This window comes from Mastomys coucha, unplaced genomic scaffold, assembly GCF_008632895.1.
Source record: "Mastomys coucha isolate ucsf_1 unplaced genomic scaffold, UCSF_Mcou_1 pScaffold23, whole genome shotgun sequence".
Classification (NCBI taxonomy): Eukaryota; Metazoa; Chordata; class Mammalia; order Rodentia; family Muridae; genus Mastomys; species Mastomys coucha.
Genome location: NW_022196906.1, coordinates 58,708,526 through 58,722,051, shown reverse-complemented (window position 1 = coordinate 58,722,051; position 13,526 = coordinate 58,708,526). Strand labels below are relative to the sequence as shown.

Here is a 13,526-nt window from a genome sequence, read left to right as displayed (position 1 = left end):
TTAAGAGCACTAACTGCTCTTCCAGAGGCCCTGAGTTCAATTCCCAGCAACCACATGGTGGCTCACAATCATCTGTCATTGGATCCAATTTCCTCTTCTGGTATATCTGAAGATAGCTACAGTGCACTCATATAAATAAATAAAATAAATCTTTTTTAAAAAAATTAAAAAAAAAAACAAGCATGGTGGCATGCATTGTCATCTCTATATTGGGAAAATGGAAACAGGAATTTATCTGGGGCTCACAACCCAGCCTAGCTTAATTGTCAACCTCTGGGTTTCAGTGAGAGACCCTGTCTCAGAAACACACACACACACACACACAAATAAAAATAACAAAAAACAAGGTAGACAACTCTTCAGGAATGACATCTGAGGGTGTTCTCTGTCTTCCACACATGCACATATGTGCATCTCATCCTCTTCCGACGTAGCACACATACAGCCATGTGCACATGCATCCACACATACAAGGAAAAAAATAATATAAACAAATAAAGTCGGATGTGGTAGTGCTTAGGAGGGTGAGACAGTTGGAGCCCTGGTTCTCACTGGTCTGCTTGGGAAATTAAGACCCAGTCTCAAAACACATGGTGGCAGTTCCTGAGGAGCACAGTGAAGCAACTTCTGGTATTCACACTCATACTGACATGCAGACACACATATATTCACAAAGTTGATTTCAAGTAAAAAAAAAAAATGTTGGAGGTAAGATATCCCTGTGTTGCTCTGGAACTCAATAAGTAGATTCCTCTCTGATGCTGAGATTAAAGACATGTCACTAAGCTGCGCGGTGGTGGTGCACACCTTTAATCCCAGCACTTGGGAGGCAGAGGCAGGCGGATTTCTGAGTTTAATGCCATCCTGGTCTACAGAGTGAGTTCCAGGACAGCCAGGGCTACACAGAGAAACCCTGTCTCAAAAAAAAAAAAACAAAACCAAAAACCAAAAACCAAACCAAACCAAAACAACCCCCTCAAAAAAAAAAAACCCAAAAGACATGTCATAAAGGGAGCAGTGCACTCTTATTATTTATGATTTTACTCTGATTCTAAAAATAGCATGTGTCTCATATGAAGGACATAACGGCTTCTATGTACATATACACCTGTTTATATTAAGGCGTGGATGTTGAAAACAGGTAGACAGAGGAAGCAGGGAGATGTTAATCAAAGAATACAAAGGAACACATGCAGGATGAACAAGTCTGGACTGTTCATTTCTTTGATATAGAATCTAAGTATATTCTTTGTTGCCTTTGAGTTTGTGGGTTCCTCCTTCAACCTCTTTAATGCTGGGGTTACAGATGTCTACTTCCATAGCCAGCTAAGTCTAGATCTCTAATATCTAATATGAGGACTAAATTGATAAAATAGGATGTGGAGTTTTTGCTGAGTAGATTTTAGCTGCTGTTGTCACATTCTCAAAGTTAACGGTGAAAAGATAAATATGTTGATTTGCTCAATTATGGCAACCATTTTGCTATTTATATCTACCTCATAATATGTTTTAACTTTCAAATACAAGGTTTATTTACAAAAGAAAGAAAAACTAAATTCACTGATACCCTCACATTCCATTAGAACAGACACGCTTCTTACAGCTCATATTTGTGTCTTCATTCTCCCACTGTGAGACACTATTCTACTTGGTAGGCATGGTTCATATTATCGATGTGATGTAACAAGACCTAGGGTTGTTTAGGAGACAAGCCTCTGGGCATGTCTCTGAGGGAGTCTCTAGCTAGGGTTAATTCAAATGGGAACACCCACACTAAATATGGGTGACACTGTTCCATGGGCTGTGGTCCATAACTAATTGAAAAGGAGAACGAGAGCTGAAAACTATTTTTTTTTAAAGATTTATTTACTTATTTCATGTATGTGGGCACACTGTTGCTGTCTTCAGACACACCAAAAGAGGTCATCAGATTCCATTACACATGGTTGTCAGCCACCATGTGGTTTCTGGGAATTGAACTCAGGACCTCTGGAAGAGCAGTCGGTGCTCTTAACCTCTGAGCCATCTCTCCAGCCCTGAAAATTGCTTCCATCTCTCTGTGCTTCCTGACTGTGGATGCTGGGACCAGTGGCCTCCAGCTCCTGCCGCCATGTTTCCCTACCATGATGTGTATAAGCCAATATAACCCTTCTCTTCTTTAAGCGCCTCTTGTTGGGAACTTGTTACAGCTAAGAGGAGAGTAACTAATGCAGTTATATTTAACATTCTAGTTATGTGATCAACCATGTTGTAGATAAACAACCTTTCATCTAAAATGCTAGGCCTTCCCCACCTGGATGTCTTGCTCTCTGGAGTTGGAGTTATTTGGCAATTAGAAATCCCCCTGCAGGCTGCCTCCCTGCCTGGAAGTTAAGTATCTCGATTCAGCTTTCAATTGCCTCCTAACACCTGGCTCCGGAACACCTGGTACAGATGCTTATCTGTTCCTTAAACCTACCTAGTATCTTTAAGTCTAAGTGGTTTAAAAAGAGGAAGCTGTAATATGTATTTTCAGAGAGTTTTGTTTTATATGTATTTGTGTTTTGCCTGCTTATACATATGTGCACCATGTGTGTGCCTCCCTTGGAGGTCAGCAGAGAATGTAGGTTCTCCTGGAACTGGAGTGCTAGATAGTTGTGAACCACCACACAGGTGCTGGGAATGAGCCTGGGCTCTCAGTAAGAGCAACATACCCTCTCAATCACTGAGGCATGTCTCCAGCCCCTGAAACTTGCATTTTTTTCTGAATATTCTTTTTTTTTTTGTATTTGCCAAAAGGCCTATATTGAGGCTATAAACATGGGGTCCACGCTGCCCAGATTTGTTGTGAAGACATATGAACTATTGAGCTATTTGATCAATTCATATCTTGTGCTCCACAACCCTCACAGAATGATAGGATAAAACAATCTTTTTTCATTTTGATGCTGGTAGATTAAATGGGAAGTTGGTAGACTAAACCTAGAGTCTTTGTGGGGGAGGGGCAAGGTAGACAGTGTTTCATGTGGCCCAGGTTAGGTCTGGAACCTGCTAGGTAGCTGAGGGTGGCCTTCTGATCCTCCTGCTTCCGTTTGGACAGCGCATGTCTTACAATACCTATTTGTTTGGTGGTGAATTTATTGTTTAAAAAAGATTTATCTGATTTATTATCATCATCATTTTAGTTTTTCAAGACAGGGTTTCTCTGTGTAGCCCTGGCTGTCTTGGTACTCACTCTGTAGACCAGGCTGTCCTCCAACTTGGGATATCACCTCCTTCTGCCTCCCGAGTGCGGAGATTAAAGGTGTGTGCCTGATTTTATTTTTAATGATGTTTGTATGTATTTGGGTATGTACACAGGAATACAAGTACGCTCAGAGGCTGGAACTTACAGGTGGTTGTGAGCTGCCCAAACATGAATGCAGGGAACCCAACTCGGGTCCTGCTACAGCAAGAAATATTCTCAACTTCTGCTGTCCAGACTACTCCACACTTGAATTTGCCAAAAGGCCTAGAAAACAAAAAAACAGGATATGAAATTGGATACATTTAGGTCGGCTGACCCCATTAATTATACTTCAATCTGCTCTCAAAATAGGCTTCACCAATTTACCACCTCTTCAGCACAGAGTTCTCAGCTGTTTACCTCCATTTTAGTAGAATTAAAATAGAAAAATCATGCCAGTTTGGTTTAAGAAGTCTCTTGACAAGTTTTCTTTTTGAGACTGGGTCTCACAACGTATCCCTGGCTGTGTAGACCAAGCTGGCTTCGAATGCGTATGCATCAGCCTGCCTCTCTGCCTCTTGTACTGGAATTAAAAATGTGTACTCCTGGCTTTTGATCAATTTAGTTTTCTGTTACCCTAGTTCGCCTGGCATCAGGACACGAAAAGGGGTCCTTTTCTTATTTGTTTTGTTCTTTGTCTGGGTCAAAATGACCCAGCCCAAGGGAGGAGAAAAGTCAAGATAAATAGGCCAAGCAGCCCCACGCAAAGGCACGATGACCTGCGTGCAGAAACCTCCCACAGTATCCACCTGGACACCGCTGGTCAGCAGAGGGCGCCCGGAAAGCTTCCCCTTAACCCCGCCCCAAGGCCAGTGCGCCGCGCCTCCCATGACGTATTTCCGCGTCATCTGCCTCTGAGACTAGTTCCCATTGGCTGTCGGCGAAGCGATGGGGGCGGAGTCAGGCGGGCGTGCGGGAAGCGCTGCAGCCCCCCGAGGGGCGGGGCCTGCCCGTTTCCCCGCCCCTCCCTCGCCCTCCAGTCCCTCACTGGGACGTCTGTGCGCGGCGTCTAGGAGCGCGGTAGCCGCGGCGGCTGCACTTTCGCCGGGTTGGGACTGTAGCTGAGCTGTGGGGAGTGCGCAGGGGGCCATCCGAGTCCAAGGAACGCGTGTGCTAAGGCGAGAGTCCCGGGCCGGCGATCGCGCGCAGCTGGTTCTCCGCGTGGGTTGGGCGGAGGGTCCCAGGAGCGCGGCGCAGATAGAGCCGCCCCGACTCTGGGCAGAGCCGAGGGTGGAAGCGAGAAGCGGCCGCGCGCTCCCTGCTGAGTTGCAGGCTGTTTCCCGGCTGCAAGATGCCCAAGAAGAAGCCGACGCCCATCCAGCTGAACCCGGCCCCCGATGGCTCGGCGGTTAACGGGACCAGCTCGGCCGAGTGAGTACCGGGAGTGGCCGGGAGGCCGCCACCGCCAGGCTAGGCTTCGTCACGTACGGCCCGGCTGGCGGGGGGCGAGGAACTCCGGCCGCCGGGCTATCGGTGACTAAGCACTGATTGTGTGCCTGATTCACATCGACCGTGCCTCCTGCAAGTCCCGATCCCCCTCTTTCCCAACAGTGTCTGTCGCCCCTAGCCACCGACATCAGTCTTCGCCCAAGAAAACGAAACCTAATGCGTCCCCCCCAGCTGTTGCCTAAAGGGCGTACTCTGGGATTCTGGCCTGTAACAAGACGCAGAGCAAATTGAGGTCGTTTCTTATTAGCCTTTGAGACCTCCTCCGGGAGTGTGGACTTGGGATGGGTGAGCCCCATTTACTTTTGGTGCCTGACACCTGTGGGGCCTTGTGGCCGGTTGATCGCCTGGCCAGCGGGGGCGTGTGTTCACAGATTTCCCCACGGCTTTTCCCTGGCTCACTTTGGGGACTCCCTGTTCCGTGGCCTTTTTCTTGAGAAGTACCTTGCTCGAGGGACGAGTCTCTCCTCCTTTGACCGTTCATGCAACAGTTCATCCCCTCATCGGTTATTATTCCCCTGGCTTTGCTTAGTTGACCGCAGGAGCCGGAAATTGATTTGAGGCATAAGAACGATGACCAGGGAAACAAAACCAAAGGTTGCTCGCTATCTGCAGCGGCCAGTCTTGCTTACAGACAGACAGACAGTTTATTTAATAAGGTGGGTTTCTAAGCCCACCTGTTGGGTTCCTTCTTCGTTTACCTGACATTAGGAGACTTGAGAGGTATCTAATAAAACGAAAGTAGCTTCGGGCGTTCTGCCCTTTGGAAATGATTGTAAGCCCCCTCCCTCCTTTCCCTAGATTTTAATAACTCAGGACCTGTTGGTATGGTGACTTTCACTGATACCTGCAGTGAAGGCAGGGCTGGTAGTGGTGGACTTGCGTGTGCGTAGCCAGGTTATTAAAACCTGCTTCAAACACATCTCTTCTTTAGGTCCTTGACGCTGCCCTTGACGTTGGATTTGTAGCATATGTCTCTGAGCAGTATTGCTAGCATTTGTTCAGTTTGTATGTGCAGCAGTTTGCCCCTCGTAAAACAGGTAGCAAGTCCCCCTTTTTCAAGGCAAGGTATTCTTCAGCAACTCTTTTTCAGGGCAGATATTTTTGTGAGAGGATGGAGTGGGATGGGCAGGGTCTATATGTGTAACCCAGGCTGGCATAGAATTAGCACAAGATGATGTTTTTTGTTTTTTAAATCAAATTACTTTTTTATTATTTTATTTATTTACATTCCAGTCGTGGCCCTCCCTCAGTCCCCCCTCCCACAGTTCCTCATCCCATTCCTCCTCCCTCTTGCCTCTGAGAGAGTTTTTCTCTCGCCTCCCGCCTCCCCCTCCCCCTTCTCTAGAGCCTCAAGTCTCTCTCTTGGATTAAGTTCACTCTCTCCTACTGAGACCAGACCAAGAAGACCTCTCCTATATATGTGCCAGGGACCTCGGACCAGCCTGTGTATGCTCCTGATTGGTGGCTCAGTCTCTGGGTGCTCCCTGGTATCTGGATTAGTTGAGACTGCTGGTCTTCATATGGGGTTGCTCTCCTCTTCAGCTTCTTTAATTCTTTGACTAATTCAACCACAGGGGTCGCCGACTTCAGTCCAATGGTTGGGTGTAAATCATATTATTTTTAATGATACATGTGTGTCTGCATGGATACGTGCACATGAATGAGGTGCCCTTGGAGGCCAGAGCTGTCAGATTCCCTGGATTAGTTTAAGGTAGTTGTGAGCTATGAGTGCTGGAAACTGAACTCCAGTCCCCTGTCCCCTGCAGAAATAGTAAGGGCTCTTAGTTTTTCAAACTGCTGGGCTATGGTTCCAGCCCTTAGGATAAGTTTTGTTCACTATAGATTCTTGTCAAAGGTTAGGGCCCTGTCTATCTTCAAATCTTTGGTTTTGAAAGTGGAAATACCTGTTGTCATTCTCTTGTTCATTTTGACATTGTAGCTGTACCCTTGCAAAGGGAAGGTAGGTTTCATGAAAAGAACTGAATAGGGTGCCAGAGGAATGGCTCTGTAAAAGTGCTTGCTGTGCAAACCTGGTGACCTGAGTTCAGTCCCCAAATCCTGCAGTGGATGTAGAGAATCAACTCCTGAAAGTTATCTTCTGACCTCCATACAAATACTGTGGAATGTGCATGCCCACCCTCATACATAGAAAGACAGTAAATTTTTTAAATTCTTGTTTGTTTGTTTGTTTGTTTGAGGTTGGGTCTCACTAAGTAGCTGTGGCTGTCCTGGAACTCACTTTATAGACCAGGCTAACCTCTAACTTGCAGAGGTCCATCTGCCTCTGCCTCCCAAGTGCTGGAATTAAAGGCAAATGCTACCACTGTTTTAGGTTGTTTGTTTGTTTGTTTTGTATCATTTTTTTTTGTTTTTATTTATTTAAAGAACAGAATCCGGAATATAAGAGAAAACTACTTCAGAGTTGATGGCAGAAAATTTTGGATGGGATTGTGAGGTTCTTAACAGTGGTTTGCTTCAGAGATTGTGTGCTGGATCATGCTGGATTTGAAGCCTGGCTCTGTTACTTGTAGTTTTGTGAGCCTGGACGAGTCTCTGATGTTCTCTGGGGGTAGGCTTATTTGTTGTTTATTTTTATCAGAACAAGTAGTTCTAATAATAGGATTAACTTATAGTAGCTGTGATTAAATGAACCTTCTGAACAGTCCACCTCAGGTGCTTCGTGTTGGTTGTTGGGAAGGCTGGTAGCCCTTGACGGGTCATGTCTATTGATGGTGGATTGGGTGTGTTAAGATGCCTCTGGACAAACAACCCTTTAGCTTAGTTTTCTGTGCAATCTGCCTCTACCTCCATGACTCATTGCTGGGTGACAATAGGAGGCATTTCTGTGTAGGCTGCTGGAGACAAACAGGGACTGTTCCCCCTTGTTTCCTAGCACTAATTGGGGCAAGGGGGGGGGTCAGTGTGCTGTACCCCTCTTCACATCTTACCCTGGGGCATGCTTCTCAAGCAGAGCCTAGCCTGTCTTGGGCTGTCAGCAGAAAGAACCCTCGGGCTTCTGATCTTTGTGCTTACACCATGGCTGATTTCAAACATGAGACAATGTGAGGTAAGGAAGAGGAAGAAGAAAATAGCCAGTGATGAGTGAAGAGTTCTTGGTGTCAAACTGTCGAGGTTGCTTTCCCCTGATACTTTGAGTGCTTGCTGTTAACACAGCACTTACTCACTCAAGGAAGAAGCTAGTACTATGGACCCTGCAGTTTATGTAAGTGTTCGGGGTCCCTGGGGGGAAATGTAGAAGTGTCTTTCTTACTTATAATATGGAGCATAGTGCTAGATTCCTCTAAGTATTATAATGAAATAAATTAGAAATAAGGTTGCATCATTGTTTGTTGTTTTTCCTGGTTCCATTGCAGTTACAATAAAGACCCAACTCATCATGCTGGGGTGAGGAACTCTGAGTAAGCTGCCTGCCTGTGCCCCCACCCCTCCCTTCTCTAACCACATTTCCTGCAGCTTCTTTCTCCTGCCCTCTTTCGCTTCCTCCAGAGATGGACTCACTCCTCCCTGCCCTTTGCACATGCTGTTTCCTCTGTAGTTATTCTCGCTCCTTTTTCTTTTCCTCAGTAGGGAAGACCGGCAGTTATCACCTTTGTCCTCGCCGACCACCAGAAGTATGTTCCTTCCTGTGTCTCCTCATATTTTAAGGAGATGTACTTGCCATTGTGATTTTTGTTTGTTTGTCCATTTGTTTTTGTTTTGTTTTAGTACTGAGATTGAACTAAGGGCCCTGCATACACATTTAGATCTAGTTCCAATCTTTTTTTTTTTTTTTTTTTCAGGGTTTCTCTGTATAGCCCTGGCTGTCCTGGAACTCACTCTATAGACCAGGCTGGCCTCGAACTCAGAAATCTGCCTGCCTCTGCCTCCCAGGTGCTGGGATTAAAGGCGTGTGCCACCACTGCCTGGCCCAGTTCCAACCTTATAATTTTTTTTTCTTTTTTTTGTTTTTTTTCATAATTTTTTTTTTAACCTAGGAATTGAAAAGGTCTTTACAGGGCTGGAGAGATGGCTCAGTGGTTAAAAGTACCGACTACTCTTCTGAAGGTCCTGAGTTCAAATCCCAGCAGCCCCATGGTGGCTCATAGCCATCAGTGATGAGATCTGACGCCCTCTTCAGGAATGTCTGAAGACAGCTACAGTATACTTAGATACAATAATAAATAAATCTTTAAAAAGAAAAAAAGAAAAGTCCTTTACACCTTAGTCATCATAGCACAGGAAACATGGCAGCATGCGGGCAGACATGGTGCTAGAGAAGGAGCTGAGAGTTCTGCATCCTGATTAGAAGGCAACCAGGAGAGACTGGCATCCTCAGGCAGCTAGGAGGAAACTCTTCTGCCATGGGTAGAGCCTGAGCATAGGAGACCTCCAAAGCCTACCCCACAGTCACACACTTCCTCCTAACAGTGCCACTCCCTATGGGCTGAGCATATTCAAACCGCCACAACATCATAAACATTAAGCACTGGACTTCTTTTCTTTCTTTCTTTCTTTTTTTTTTTGGTTTTTCGAGACAGGGTTTCTCTGTGTAGCCCTGGCTGTCCTGGAACTCATTCTGTAGACCAGGCTGGCCTGGAACTCAGAAATCCGCCTGCCTCTACCTCCCAAGTGCTGGGATTAAAGGCGTGCACCACCACTACCTGGCTGGACTTCTTTTCTTGACAGAACACCCTGTAAGCAGAAACTAGAATAATAGTACCCAGGACATCATAGGTACACAGCTGTCAGGTGAACCAGAATCAGTAAGATTTCTAATATAAGTAGGTGTGGTTGAGTCGTTGAGTCTTTAATCCCAGTATTGCAGAGGCAGAGACAGAGGCAGGTAGATTTCTGTGATTAGAGGCCAGCCTAGTCTACAGAATGAGTTATAGGACAGCCAGGACTATTACACAGAGTAACACAGAGTCCAAAATAAAAATCAAAAATCAAAACAAAATATTTCCAATATAGTTTAATAAATTTAATAAACCTTTTTTTGGACAAGGTCTTAATGGGTAGTTTTGACTGTTATGGAACTAACAATATTGATCAGGCTAGCCTTAAACTCAAGGAGATCTCTGCCTGCTTCTCTCTCTTCAGTGTTGGGATTAAAAGTTTGTGCCACCATATCCAACGTTTATTTTTTATATATATTTTCTATTACATTTTAATTCATTCATTACTTTTTTAACATTTAAAATGGGAATTTGAGGAAAAATAAGAAGTACAGGGCTGGCGAGATGACTCAGCGGGTAACAGCACTGACTGCTCTTTGAAGGTCCTGAGTTCTGATCCCAGCAATCACATGGTAGCTCACAACTACCTGTAATGAGATCTGACGCCCTCTTCTGGGCCTGTCTGAAGGCAGCTACAGTGTATTAGGCTGGAGCCAGCAGGGCTGGAGTGAGCCGGGCCATCCTGAGTTTAATTCCCAGCAGCCACATGATGGCTCATGGCCATCTGTACAGCTATAGTGTACTCATATACATAAAATAAATAAATAAATTCTTTTTTTTTTTTTTTTTTTTTAAAGAAATGCAGGGCTGGGCAATGGTGGTGCATGCCTTTAATCCCAGCACTTGGGAGGCAGAGGCAGGTGGAGTTCTGAGTTTGAAGCCAGCCTGGTCTACAGAGTGAGTTGCAGGACAAAGTAACATACACATACAAATAGTAAATAAATGTTAAAAAATATTAAAAACCAAACAACAGAAAGAACTTATTAATTGCATTAGGATTGTATTCTATGGTCTTAGCAGTCCTGGAAGATTTGTTAGGAGCCTACACACATCTGTTAGTGTGAAGGCCCTTCAAGAAGGGGATATGACTGGAAAGACAGGTTATGCACTTATTTTGCTAGAAATTGAATCCAGGTCCTTGACCATACTAAGCAAGAGCTTTACCACTGAGCTGTATTCTCAGCCTTTGAGGACAATTTTTGCTGTGTAGGCTGGTCTGGAACTCTCCTGTCTCTGCTTCCTGAGTCTTGTGGTTATAAAAAGGTCACTACCATGTCTGTCTGCGTCTACTTTATGTGCTTGTACCATGGTTACTTGGAGGTTTTGAATTGGTTTTGCATTGAATTTTGAACTTGGATGCTTCCCTTGATTCATTAAAGCAATAACTAATACTGTTGCTGTTGTTTAGAACAGCTCGGGTTAAAGTAAGGTCCTCTAAGGTGTGTGTCCTTGAGAAGAATCTCTTTGCTGTTTTAGCAGACACAGGAGTGGTAAAGAGACTCTTAAATTACAGCCTGGGATGGGGATGTGGTTCACTTGGTAGAGAGCTTGCCTTAGCATTCAGGATCCCTTGGGCAAACTCTAGCACTGAGTAGACTGGGCAGAGTAAAGGCTTAAGAGAATTAGGAGCTACAGGTCATCTGCAGCTGTGCAGTTTGAGGTCAGCCTGGGCGACATGAGACCCTGTGTCATGGGACACATATTACTCTCATGTATTGATGCACTTTTAAAAGAAAGTGAGAGAATACTAACATAGAATAGCTGATAGCCCTTGCTTACTATATATTCTGTCTGATTTTCCTGTTTCCCAAGTTTACCTGTATGCCATACTTGAAGTTGTATCTTTCCTGCCACCCTTACTTTGCCCTTAGCACACTGCTCCTTAACCTGTCTGGTGCGGCTCATGTACCCCTTTACCATCCTCCTTCACTTTTTTACGAGATTGATTGGTAGTCTTTTCTTAGTTTGTAGTGCTGAGGTTCAAACCTATGGTCTTACTCAGCTCTACCTCTAAGCTGTACCCCAAGCCCAATGACACAAATGCACACTTGTTTTTTTCCCCAGTTCTAGAGATCAAGTTCAGAGCCATACACGTGCTACATGTCTGCTGTGCCATCAGCCTATATCTCTAGTCTACCTGCATGATTTGAGTTTGTTTTAAAATTGCTATCATATTTACCTGCTGTAAGGGCCAGGACAGACTCTTTTCTGTTGATGTTTCCCTAGCATCTATCTTGTCCAGTACCTGTGCTAAATAACTGAATGCTACCCATCTTTAAGGTTCATCTGTGGCTGTAGTCTCTCTCTCTCAGCAACGTTTTCCTGTCCTCTAACTTTGGTGCTCACTTGCCTTAACCTCCCAAGGGATTCAAGGGAAGCATCCAGGTTCACAGGTGTGGGCTGTAATATCTGCCTCTATCCCTCTCCCACTTTTTCTTGTTTGCAAAAATTCCCAATAAGATTACAGTGCCCAGAGAACAAAATTTATTCTGAGGCAGCCATTGGGCCTGGGGTTCATAACTGCATTCCGATTGGTTCTGGGTTTCTCTAATGTTTTTTGTTAGAAAAAGAAGCTTCCTTGATGAGAATTGAGTGTTAAACTTTTCTGTGGTTAGAGAGACAAATGTTTAGATTGTTGTTAGGGATTATGCTAGTTTAGTAAAGTGATTGTGGGTCCTTTAAGATCTATAACTTCACTAGGTAGTTTGCAAGGTAGTTTTTTGTTTGTTTGTTTGTTTTTTTGAGACAGGGTTTCTCTGTGTAGCCCTGGCTGTCCTGGAACTCACTCTGTAGACCAGGCTGGCCTCGAACTTAGAAATCCGCCTGCCTCTGCCTCTCAAGTGCTGGGATTAAAGGCATGTGCCACCACTGCCTGGTGGTTTGCTAGATTTTTAATACCAGGTATGGTGTTTCTTCGGTTGAGCTGTATTTATTTATTTATTTATTTATTTATTCCTTTGGCTGAGCTGCATTTATTTATTTATTTATTTATTTATTTATTTATGACCTCTCGTTCTATCCCCTGGTTTTGTTGCCCCAGATCTCAGGAGAGCTGTTTGAAGGTTGATTGTACCTATTTGCTGAGTTAATTCATGCCTGGATGAATGGAGTTCTGTTTTAAAAGAGCAGGTGTTCTGAGACCTGGTAAAGGGCCAAATTTGAAAATGCTGATCCTGCCTCAGATTTCTCCCTATCTTTGTCAGGGCCATCCTGCTTTGATGTCAGAGAGGAGTCCGATTAAGTAGGGGGTGGGGAGCTGAACAAAGAGTGGACAAAGGTTGTGACCTCTTCAGTCCGAGTAGTTGATCTTTCAGGACACTTTAAAGAACCTGTGCTCATTAAATTCTCCACTTGTACATATATACATTTTTATTTTAATAATTTATTTTGTGTGTGTGTATGTGAGACAGACAGACAGACAGACAGACAGACGACAACTTGCCAGAGTGGATTCTCTTTTTCTACCAGGTGTGTGGGTCCTGGGGACTGAATTCAGGTCATCAGGCTTGGTGGCATCAAGTGCCTTTACCTGCTGTGCCATCTTGCTGGCCCAAGCCAGCATTTTTTAGACCTTTTGTTTGGGGCAGGGTTGAACCAGGTAGCTTAAGCTGACCTCAAACTTGGGATCCTTTGTCTCTGACTCCCGGTAGCTGGGATTATAGGTGTGCACCCATGCCTGGTTTAGCTAGCTGAGATTAGTTGATGATTGCTCCCACTTTTCCACATGGACACACTCTTTACACTTTCCACTTTAGTTGTCTGAAGAGTAGAAGTGTTAAAGTTTGGCTTTCTATGCAAATGTGACTTCCTCGTTCATTTAGGTGATTTCCAGGTTTTTTTTTTTTTTTTTTGGTATTTTTTGGTATTTTTCGAGACAGGATTTCTCTGTGTAGTCTTTTCTGTCCTGAAACTCACTCTGTAGACCAGGCTGGCCTCGAACTCACAAATCTGCCTGCCTCTGCCTCCCAAGTGCTGGGATTAAAGGCATGCACCACTACTGCCCAGCTCCAGGTTGGTTTTTATGTGGTGGTTTTTTTTTTTTTTAAAGTTTTTTTTTTTTTTTTTTTTTTTTTTTT

At 44.5% G+C, this 13,526-nt stretch overlaps 1 protein-coding gene and 1 long non-coding RNA gene across 2 annotated transcripts in view; one reads left to right on the top strand and one right to left on the bottom strand.

Moving 5' to 3' along the window:
* Window positions 1-3,371: 3,371 nt before the first annotated feature.
* LOC116073853 lies at window positions 3,372-4,075 on the bottom strand. The gene is made up of 2 exons (XR_004111943.1): window positions 4,015-4,075; window positions 3,372-3,490 (listed from the first exon to the last, which is right to left on the bottom strand). It is a non-coding gene; the product is annotated as an uncharacterized LOC116073853 (long non-coding RNA).
* Window positions 4,076-4,217: 142 nt separating this feature from the next.
* Map2k1 (mitogen-activated protein kinase kinase 1) overlaps window positions 4,218-13,526 on the top strand; it is a 68,508-nt gene continuing 59,199 nt past the window's right edge. The window contains exon 1 of the mRNA XM_031345817.1: window positions 4,218-4,636. Coding sequence (XP_031201677.1) covers window positions 4,557-4,636 — 80 coding nt within the window. The 5' untranslated portion in view covers window positions 4,218-4,556. The remainder of the gene's footprint in view (window positions 4,637-13,526) is intronic.